This window comes from Trichechus manatus, unplaced genomic scaffold (assembly GCF_000243295.1).
Source record: "Trichechus manatus latirostris isolate Lorelei unplaced genomic scaffold, TriManLat1.0 scaffold00011, whole genome shotgun sequence".
Classification (NCBI taxonomy): Eukaryota; Metazoa; Chordata; class Mammalia; order Sirenia; family Trichechidae; genus Trichechus; species Trichechus manatus.
The window spans coordinates 28,155,555-28,166,409 of record NW_004443947.1 but is presented as its reverse complement, the minus strand read 5'-3'; the positions used below and the strand labels follow the sequence as shown (position 1 = coordinate 28,166,409).

Genomic DNA, 10,855 nt, shown 5'->3' with positions numbered 1-10,855 from the left:
CCCCTCCCTCGCCCGCCGCGTCGCGAGGCGCGCGCCCGCCCTCCGCCTGCCGCGGATCGCGTGGTCTGTTCGGCTTGCCGCGCCTCTCCCCCGTCCGTCCATATTGCTGCAGCCCCCGAGCCGGGAAGCCCGGGCTGCCCCGGGGGCGGGGGGGAGGGAGGGACGGGACGAGAAGCCTGCCGACCTCGGGGTGGGGGCGCCATACGAGGAACGGGCGGGGGGGGGACGTGCGCCGAGGAGGCCTGGACCGCAGAGTGGGGGGCCCTCCTTCCCCCACCCCCCCCGCCCCGCCATCGGCCTTGGATCTACGGCGGCTGCATTCGACCGGAAGGGGGGGCCTCTCCTAGCGTGAACCCCGACCCTTCTCTGCAGGGACTGGGGCCCAGCGCCCCAGAGGAAGGAGTCGCGGGCGTTCTGCGAGCCAAGTTCGAGGCGGGGGAGGCAGCCTCAGGCGCGCCCGGCTTCTCCGGGGGGGCGGGCGCGCAGATGGCCACTCAGGTGGAGCCGCTGCTGCCGGGGGGCGCCCCGCTCTTGCAGGCCGAAGAGCACGGGGGGCTGGTGAGGAAGAAGCTGCCGCCGCCGCCCGAGGGCAAGGGCGAGCCTGGGGCCAACGACGTCGGAGTCGGGGAGCCGGACGGCGGCACTCGGAGACCCCGGCTGCCCTGCGCCAAGCCGTACAAGGAGGGCACCGGGCAACAGGAGCGCGAGAGTCCGCGGCCGCCGCAGCCGCCGCAGCCGCCAGGCGCCGAAGGCCCGGCCGTCAGCGACGGGGAGGAGGGCGGCGGCGGCGAGCCGGGCGCTGGCGGAGGAGCAACCGGAGCTGCGGGGGGCGGCGGGCGGCGAGACTTCGTGGAGGCCCCCCCGCCCAAGGTGAACCCGTGGACTAAGAACGCGTTGCCGCAGGCCCTGGCCACGGTGAACGGACAGTCCCCTCCAGGTAGGTCTCCCAGCCTGCTATTCTGGGTCCGGGGGGCCTCTTCCGGGGACATGGGCGTCCCCTCCCCCAGCGGTTTCCAGGGCCTGGGGGTCCGCCACCGGTCGTGGTGACTCGGGTTTTTTTTTTTTTTTTTTAATTATCTCCTGCCTCATTCGGGTCGCGGCGCCCTGCTTCCACCACACACTAGGGAACCTATTCCTGCCCGAGGCCTGGCCTCCCGGAGGCCACGGCCACCGCCTGGGCCGCAGCGGTTAGTGGGCAACGGCGTGGTCCGGGCCTACCTCGCCGGGAGAGAGTGGGCGCTGGCTTCGGTGAAAATGGTCCTCATTCTCCCACCGCGTGTTGGTGTAAGAGATGGTTTCTGGTTTAAACCTCCTTTACTCGGGAAGCCCCCTCTTTTCACCCCGCCCCACGCTCCCCGTTTTCGTAGCGTTGCAATAGTCCCCACGTTGTAAATGTTTAATGAGCATATGTCATGGGTAGCAAAGCGCCCAGCGATGAGTTCATACCGACCACACGGATTAGCGATTTAAAAGTTAACAAGTTTTGTTCTCGAGTAGATGATAGTAGGCGGTAGAACCGCCATTTGGAGACGGGTTGAGGGGTCAGTTACGGGGAGAAGGGGGCGAGGAGGAAACCCAACGGGTCATTGAATTCGGTAGTTTCTCTCCCGGGTTCCGGGGGCCTTCCGCCTTGAGAGGGAGCCGATGGCGAGTGTGGAGGGGATCCATTTAGGGGGTTGGCGGAAAATATGCGGCGACACGAGGAGGTTGTGGCGGCGGGGGAGGGAGTGGCCGGGCTAGGCGGGTGGGTGACAGTTGGGCGCCATGCACCTCGCTGGTGGCCCGCGGGCTGCTCGCGGCCGCTCGGCCTCTGCGTTCCGCGCGGGTCATCGCGCTCCGGGTGATAGTGTGCGTGTGCGTGAGTGTGAGTGCGCGTCCCCCGTTCCCGGCATTCCTCCGCAGCCGGGACAACGTGGTGCCTCTCCGCTCGGGGAGCGGCATGTGACCGCCGACCGGCTCTCCCAGAGCCCTGGCCCCGGGCGCTCCCGGAGTGTTCCCTTCGATTGCTTTTTTCTTTCTTTCTTTTACTCTTTTTGGATCCAGTCTTTTAAATGGGGGCGTGCAGGAAATCCCAGCAGAGCCTCGTCAGCGTGAGGAGGGAGGCGGTGCGGAATATGGAGTCTGCTTTTGGCCTCTCTTTGCCAGGAATAGATCGTCAGTTTGGATGGGGGGGCGCGCCTTCCCTCCCCGCTTTGCCGGGGCTCGGGGCCACAGTGGATCTCGATTCTTTAATTCTGGATCCTTTTGGTGTGGGCGAGTGTTCAAACCTTGTTTGCGATTAGAATGATGGCCCGTGGCCTTAGCCGTAGTGCTTTTTCAAAATTCTTTCTGCAGTGCTGATTGAGGCAGTGTGGTTTAAAAGATCAAAATGGGGAAAGTTGAAGGGGCAGCTTTATGCCTTCATATAAAAGGGAGTAAGATCACTTTAAGTCTTAGGGAAACTACCATAACCAAACCTGAAAACGAAGTGTTGCAATTTTTATTTCTTTTAAGGTTGCTTCATTTGGAGGAGGGGACATTTGGGGTTTACTAATAATGCCTCAAACCGTGTTTTCTTCCTTCTGCCCTCCTACTCTTCCCCCATACCCCTTCTAGAACCCTCTTATGCAGAGGGTAGTGCTGAAACCTCCATTTTTTTTACAAATCCTTCCCTGATCCACAGAGGGAGGGAAAGCAACTTTAAGACACTCTTTGGTCCTCCCCCAACCCCCTTTAAACTCAAACGGGTATAATCATCCCCAAGAGAGAGGACTCTTCAGAAGTTTAAATGGGGCTTCTCACCCCGGCTGCTGCTTAGCTTATGGTGAACCTGCCTTGTGGGTTTTAAATCAGCCATGACATCAAGTGGTATTGAGTGCCTGAGCTGGCATTTTGTACAAGTCCAGGGCCCTTTATAGGTCACTGGGATTATTGATCGTGGGAAGAAGACAGCTTGGCTGGCATCTTGCTTTCCTCTCTGAGTGGAGAAGCAGTCTAAAGTGCGCAAAGCAAAATTAAAATTCTTAGTGGGGTAGATTTGCCCTGTCCTTGTTTTTCTGGAACTTTAAGGCAGGAGAGTTGGTTTCGGACCTTTGGAGTGGTCTTTGACAGATTAACTCTAAATTAATCCAGTAGCTTCTCTGTTTAAGCCTGTTGTTAGGACTTGAGTGCTTTTTAAGAGAAAATTCTGTGATTGGATTGTCTGTTGGGTGATTAGGTGGTGGCTTTCTCTGGAGTCTGCATGGACCTCTTAGGCCCTTTTCCAGCCTTGATTTTATTTGCAGCTTGGACAAGTTTAAATGTGACACCAGTGGAGTGGCTGTGTGGTCTTGTGAATTTTTGTGTTCTGTGATGCATGTGTTTTTGGACTCTGCAGAAGGAATGCCTCATAAGCAAGCTACAAGCTTCCCAAAGCTTGCTGCAAATGCCTATTTTTAGTCTTCCTTTTGGCTCAGATGCTAGTGTTTTAGTTGTTTAAGGGACATATGCAGTAACTAGTAATAAAAGATGTTTTGAGAAATCTCTCCTTTCTTGTGGGGTTCTCTATTCTGGTTTAAGCTTCTAAGTCTACGTTTGTTATTTTAAGTTTTTGGGATTTGCTTTTTGGATCCCCCGCCCCCCACCCAAGTGTTTTGAAAACATTAAAAAAAAATTTTTTTCCCTTATTCTAGTCACACCCCTTTTAAGTATGAAAGATAATATATAGCAAAGGTTCTGTGGTCAAACCTCATGGGTTCAAGTGCCCGTTCTCTCACTTGCTAGCCATGCCTCCTTGGGCAAATTACTTAACCGTTTTGTGCCTCAGCTTCTCCATTTGTATAGTGCAGATTAAATTATGATTTACCCGCCTCCTGGGGTTATTATGACTATTCATTATGATACTACTTGTAAGCATTGTAAAGGATTTAGCCCAGTGTCTGACATGTGGTGGCTGTTAGATGTTGGGAGACTGTGGGACTTCCCTGAAGAGGCTTCTTCGTTCTGGGTCTCTGTTTTCTCTACCTGTAAAATGAGGGAGTTGGAGAATGCAGTCGTCTGGTATTGTATCAGTATGCCATGAACTATATGGAATCTGTTTCCTTAGAAATGGGCATTGGCTTGTCCACAGTCATGAAGGGCATGGTATGCATAATCTTAAAAGGTTGGTGACCCAAATAATTGGCTATTTTTGCTTGGAATGTGGCATGATGAATGTTTAAAAAATGTTTTAATTGTTTATTTGTCTTGTATAAAGATTATCTTTTGGAGGAGTGCACATGTGCTCTCAGGGCTGCAGTGGAAGGCCAGCCTAACTGAACTAGAAGTTTGCTGTGGCTGCTGCACACGTGGTGGGTTGAGACTTGAGAGTGTATCATCATCACAAGCCTCCACCCACCCCAGCAGGATAATCAGTGGGTTAGTTGTGTATTCCTCTTTAACTTGATGTGGTCAGAAAACTGTTGCTCTTTTTCTCACTTTAAAGAAAAGTCATGGGGCGGGGGGGCGGTCAGGGTCTAGGCATCATGTTTTTCTGTGGCCTTTTGAAGTGCGACACACTGATGGCACAAAATAAAAAGGGTTATAGTCCCGATAACCCACAGCAACCCTAGGGATCCTCTGAGTTGGCCCCAGATAAACGTCTGCTCTCCTTTTCTGCTTTCCTTCCTGGACTTGGGCCCTCCTCCAGATTCCCCTAGTTGTAGTAGTTGGGGCATCAGTCTTCTGTGACTTCACGGCGTCAGAGCTGCTTCAGATCCTGGTCCTCTTTTTCCCACCACGGGAAGTGGACTGGAAGTAAGTTCTCTGACTCTGGAATCATAATCTGTACTTTGAGTCCCAGCTCTGCTTCTAACTTGCTGTGTAATCTTGAGTGAATTACTCAGTCTCTCCAAGCCTCCATTCCCTCTTCCTCAAAATGAGAATGATTGGTGCAGTGGTTAATCACTCTGCTGCTAACCGAAAGGTCAAACCCACCAGCAGCCCGGCAGGAGAAAGATGTGGCAGTCTGCTTCCATAAAGACTTACAGCCTTGGAAACACTATGGTGCAATTCTACTCTGTCCTATAGGGTTGCTGTGTCATAATCAACTTAATGGCGGTGGATTTTTTGTTTATTTGTTTTTGTATTTCAAAGGATTGTGAGAATTAAGGTAATGTTTATAAAGCCCTTAGCATAGTGCCGGGCACAGAGTAAGCACCTAATAAGTGCTGTATATTTAATTTAATAATAATTTTCTATTTTAAGTTTTCTAATAAATGATCACTATTATTGCAAGTGTTAATTCCACTTCTGACTCTGCTTATGACCAGCAGTGTGGCTACAAGCAAACCCCATGCTTTCTCTGCTTCTGTTTCTTTATCTGCAAAATGAGGGAATTGGATTAGGTCTAAATGTCTTCAGTTCCCCCGCCCCCCCCAAAAAAAAGTCCTTTCCCCACAAAAGAAAGAAACCGAAGTGTAGAGCCTTATATACATATATGTTTATATCTGCCGTAAACCAAAACCAAACCCACTACCGTTGAGTTAATTCCAACTCATAGCGACCCTATAGGACAGAGTAGAACTGCCCCATAAGGTTTCCAAGGAGCACCTGGTGGATTCAAATTGCCAGTCTTTTGGTTAGCAGCCATAGCTCTTAACCACTATGCCACCAGAGTTTCCTGTATCTGCCATAGTGGTTAAGAATTCCAGTATGAATCTCAGCTCCCTCCAACCTCCTTGAGGGCTAGAGACTTCCTGGCTTCAGGACCTAGGTTGATTGCTTGGCAGTGCCTTGATGAGCAACCTGACATTGTATGCCTTGTGATGTGATAGTAGAAAGTACGTAGCACTGTCTATGAAAATTTCCCCCCATTAAATAAAAATTGAACCCAAATATAATAGAACCTTAGATCTAATAGCCAGTTTAGAGGGAAAGTGAGGATAGAGGAACAAATTAAATGACTGTGAGAAAGCAGTTACCCAGTTTCTGGATGTGCGAAATTTTACAGGACAAATTATGTGATTTTTCAATAAATAAAGGTCATTTTTAAAGGGGAGCTGTTATAAATGAAAAAATCTTAAGAGATCAGTCAAATGCAATGTGTAGACCTTGTTTGGATTCTGATTTGAATAAACCAGCTGTAAGAAGACACTTTGACAATTGATGAGATTTTACCAATTTAGATTATGTTAAGATTTCTTCAGGGGTGATAAAGGCATTATGACTTTTTTTTCTAACTTTGTAAGTGTGCACCCCTGGCTAAGTACTTTGAGGTTAGACTTGATAAATGCGGGCTTAAAGCTCTTCTTCCTATAGCTCAAATCACTTTCTCCTCTTCTAAAAAAAAAGCACACAATTAGGATACCCCCTGAAGGGGAGAGGGAGAGGTGGCCTTCATGGGGAGCCTTCTGCTGGCCTGGCCCCTCTCCTTTGCTACACTGGGAGTTTGAGTTTCACACTTGAATTCAAACAGGGAAATGAGTGCCTGCCAGGGAAGGGGAGGGAGGTGTTTAGGAGGTCGTTCCAGGACCTTTTGGGGGTGGAAGGATAGTTATGGACGACTTGAACCCTGAACCTCCTGAGGGGCAGAGTCCCTCTGATGACCCACCCATCCCCATCTGCAGTGGGATCTAGGCTAGAGTAAGCATTTTATAGCTGTTACTCAGCACCTCTTCCCTCTCTCTGGGAGGCAGGGGAGGAGGAACAGGCCTGAAACCATGAAAACCTTTAAAATGGAGAGCTTGGCAGATGGGAGTGCCCCTGTTTGCAAAACCAGGACAAGCTCAAAGGGGGGTAATTAGGGTGTTGCCTCAGGAGGGTTCACAGGTGCCTCTGTCAGCCTCACGAACCTCCCTGGCTGGTCCAGAGTGACTAAGGGAGTGGCCAGGAGAGAGGATGGCCTTACCCTGCCTGGGATTCATGAAAGGAAATAGATTTTGATGCCTGACTAATAAAAACAGACAGCAGAGGGAAGGCGGAAGGGGGAAGGTAAGAGATTTAAGTCAGAACATGGTCCACTTAGTTCTCACTTACTTTGTGACTTGGGCAGCTTGCCCAACCTCCGTTTTCCTTATTCACAGAATGGAACTAATTCCTGTTCTGAGGTTGTTTTGTGAATCAAATTGATACCAAGTATGGGGTAGCCCAGTTCATGAGTTAAAAAGTCCTATTGTGTGCTGTGGAGTAGATTCTGACTCACAGTGACCCTATAGGATAGGGTAGAACTGCCCCATAGGGTTTCCTAACCTGTAATCTTTACTGGAGTAGATCGCCAGGTCTTTTTCCTGTGGAGCCACTGGTGAATTCAAACTGCTGAGTCAGTGCTGACCTTTCGGTTAGCAGCCAAGCACTTAACCGTTGAGCTGCCAGGGCTCCTTAAAAAGTCCTGCAAAGATGTAAGTGGTTTATATCGCAAAGCCAGATATATGTAGTTGGAGGTAATTACCTATTCTGAGGGATTATCCATGCCTTTCCAAAGTGGGGGTGGGTAATCAGGATTTAGCTTAATTTTCTGGAAGGGCTATTTGTGAGTTACCCTGCCAACTGGCCAGCTTCCTCTGATAGATAGCCTGGGATTCATCATTGAGGGATTTTCCCAGAATTAGAGGGACAGTCTTGACATGGCACCTCTTTTCCTTTGACTGAGCCTTTGGACTGGCAAAGCCCAGGGTGAGTGGTGTAGACTTTTATTGATGAATTTTGTAATGGCAGCCAGATAAATCTATCATGCGTGGTGAGGGGCTTCCCTGTCAGTTTGAGGTACTACTATTAAATCCAGATGACCTCCTTCATCAGAGCCCCTGTTTATAGGAAACTTTGTAATAACCTTTCAAACTTGTAGTAGCTGCTTTGCCCTCAAGACGTGACATTCCAGCAACTTGAGGTAGCCTTTTCTCTTCCCTGCTTTAGAAGTGAAGTTGCAAGCTTCTCCCAGGAACTGAGGTCTCACAGTGGCTGGGAACCATCTGGATGAATGGTCTGCCTGGGCTCTGTATGGTTTTCCCTCTGTTTTTCACATATACCAGTTGCTGTTGAGTCAGTGCCGACTCATGGCAGTCCCATGTGTATCAGAGTAGAACTGTGCTCCATAGGTTTTCAGATGGCTGATTTTTTTGGAAGTAGATTCCTGGGCCTTTCTTCTGAGGTGCCTCTGGGTGGACTCAAACCACCATCCTTTTGGTTAGCTGCTGAACGTGTAAACTGTACCATCCCTGCAGGGACTCTGCTTTTCACATGTACTACCTTATTAAAAGGAGTCCTGGTGGCACAATGGTTAAGAGCTCAGCTGCTCACCAGAAGGTTGGTGGTTCGAACCCACCAGCTGCTCCATGGGAGGAGAAAACAGGCAATCTGCTCCTCTAAAGGATACAGCCTAGGAAACCCTACGAGGCAGTTCTACTCTGTCCTGTAGGGTCACTATGAGTCGGAATTGACTCGATAGTATACAGCAACAAACTTATAAGCCCCTGATAGCCCTGAGATACGTAATATAGTGAAATAAAAAAAACAAAACCTGTTGCCATTGAGTCAGTTCCAACTCATAGCGACCCTGTAGTGATACAGTAGTCACCATTTGTTGAGTGCTTTACATCTTCTGTCCCATGAAGTCTTCCCAGTGTGTGCTCTTTTTAATGTCTGTTTCATAGATGAGGAGAGTGAGACTCAGAGAAGTTAAGCAACTCTGTCCTTCTAATTGCTCAGACTCTTTACTTGCTCAGACTAAAAAGCTTAGTGCATCTTTGATACTACTGTTTCTCTGTAGCCCCAAATCTGATTTACTAGTACGTTTCTGTTGACTCCTAAAAAACTATGTCCAGTCTGAACACTTTTTCCACTTCTCCTCTATTACCACCCTGGTCCACGCACCATCACTTCTCACCTAGGCTGTTGTAGCAGCCTCTTAACTGGTTTGCCTTCTGCTGTTGTTGCTGCCTGCATATGTGCGCACATAGACGCACAAACCATTTGTCCTCAGCGTACCACCTAGAGGGACCCTGACAAAACAAGAGTTAGATCTTACTACTCCTCTGCTTGAAATCCTGATAGCTTCTCATAGCTGAGTAAAATCCAGAGTCCTTTGGTGTCCTTAAGACCACACACAGTCTTGTTGTCTGTTCCCTACCCCCACCCCCCAACCTGTGATCTCATCCTTCACCACTTTCCCCTTCCAATTACACCTGTCCTCGCTTTTCCTGGAGCACATCAGACACTCCTCTCACTTGAGGGCTTTTGTCCTGGAATACTCTGTGATCAGATAGTCAAGTGGCTCACACCCTCATTCCTTCAGGTCCATGTTCAAATATCACTGTCATAGAGAAGCCTTCCCAGACCATCCTGTAGAAAATGATAAGCTGTGACCCTTGTACTCCCTATCACTGTCACTCTTACCCTGCTTCATTTTTCTTCATAGTTCTTACCACCATTGGGTCAGGGACTTTGATTTTTTTTTTCCCGTTGTGGGGAAATATTTGTAACAACATTTCCGCCATTTTTACTTGTAGAGTTCAGTGACATTAGCTACATTTACCATGTTGTGCAACAATCACTGCTGTCTGTTTTCATTTTTTTTTTTTTATCACAGATGCTTTTGATATTTGATCATTGCTTATCCCCAGCACCTACAACAATGCGTGGCACATAGTAGGCAGCTCGATGAACGTTTGATTAGTGAATGAATGAATGAATCTCATGCTTTTAACAGCATTTCATTCAGCACATTTTGAGTGCTTACTATGTGTCAGGCATAGGGGTTACCACCCAAAAACCAAACCCATTGCCGTTGAATCCACAGTGAATAATAAAACCCCTGTTGGCAAGGGGCACACACACTCACAATCCAGTGTACTGTGTAGAGGAAGTGTGGAATTCTTTGGGCAGGTAGCAAGGGTACCCATATCAGTTTAGGTCAGAGAAGTCTTCCTGGAAGAAGTGATGGCTAAGCTGAAATGGGAAGGAGTCACCTGAGAAAAGGCCTGGAAAGAGAGCTCCTTCTCGGTTGAGGAGCAGCCTTGGGACAGGAAAGCCTTTCACTGTTTGGGTTCAGGGAACTGAGTTCTCTGTGATTATAGCATAGATAACTGGAAAGGTAAGCAGTTGTTATGTCTTGTAGTGAATGTTATGTTAAGAGTGGAAGGTTTGGGATTTCCTGTCTGATCATTTGGGGCAAAGTTTCCAGATTACAATAGGGAGCAGACTTCTAAGTCATTCTTGTGTAGGTCTTAGGCAGTTATCGCCTGTCATCCTTTTTAGGTATAGGAAGTAGCTGTGGTTTATGGGATTTCTCTGATCCTTCAGAAGTCCAGAAGGCATCTCAGTTGCCAGAAGAAGCATGATTACTAATGGACTGACCCAGACTGAGCTCATGCTTGCATCAAAAGCCACCAGCCTGCTTGCTCCTGCTGTCACTGGTGGGTTGGAAGAGGAGGAGGCCCTGGAAGCAGTAGGAGGGCAGGCTTCCAGGTGGCAATCTTCCATCTCTACCAGGGGAAGCACCCATGCGGGAGGACTTCCTAGGACCACATGCTGGGCTGCCTGCCGCCAGTTATTCTCAGCATCTTGGTTCTGCAGGCTTTTCCACCGAAAGCCACAGGCACAAGGTTTCTTTTCCATCAAAGCCACCTCCCCTTGACTGAGTCCAGCTCTGTTTTTTACAACCTGTGCTGAGAATGGTGGGTTTGCACTTGCCCACAGATAGGCTGCTAGAGTGAGTTTCCAAGGATGCTGGACTATAGAGAGTCAGGCTTCCCCAGCTCAACTTCCGGGAATCAGCTCTGTCCCCATTGCTGTATCCTCAGGGGCTTGGTTTTCCCTTTCCTTGGAGAGGGGGTGTTTAGAGCTGGAAGGAACCCCAGAGGACATTGAGTCTAAATGCCTCGTTTATAGGTTAGGTACTTCAGACCCAGAAAGGAAATAGGAG

The 10,855-nt window shown here is 49.2% G+C and overlaps 1 protein-coding gene across 1 annotated transcript in view; it reads left to right on the top strand.

The window, feature by feature from the left end:
* Positions 1-311: 311 nt before the first annotated feature.
* LARP1 (La ribonucleoprotein 1, translational regulator) overlaps positions 312-10,855 on the top strand; it is a 61,012-nt gene continuing 50,468 nt past the window's right edge. Inside the window, exon 1 of the mRNA XM_012560139.2 lies at positions 312-937. Coding sequence (XP_012415593.1) covers positions 487-937 — 451 coding nt within the window. The 5' untranslated portion in view covers positions 312-486. The remainder of the gene's footprint in view (positions 938-10,855) is intronic.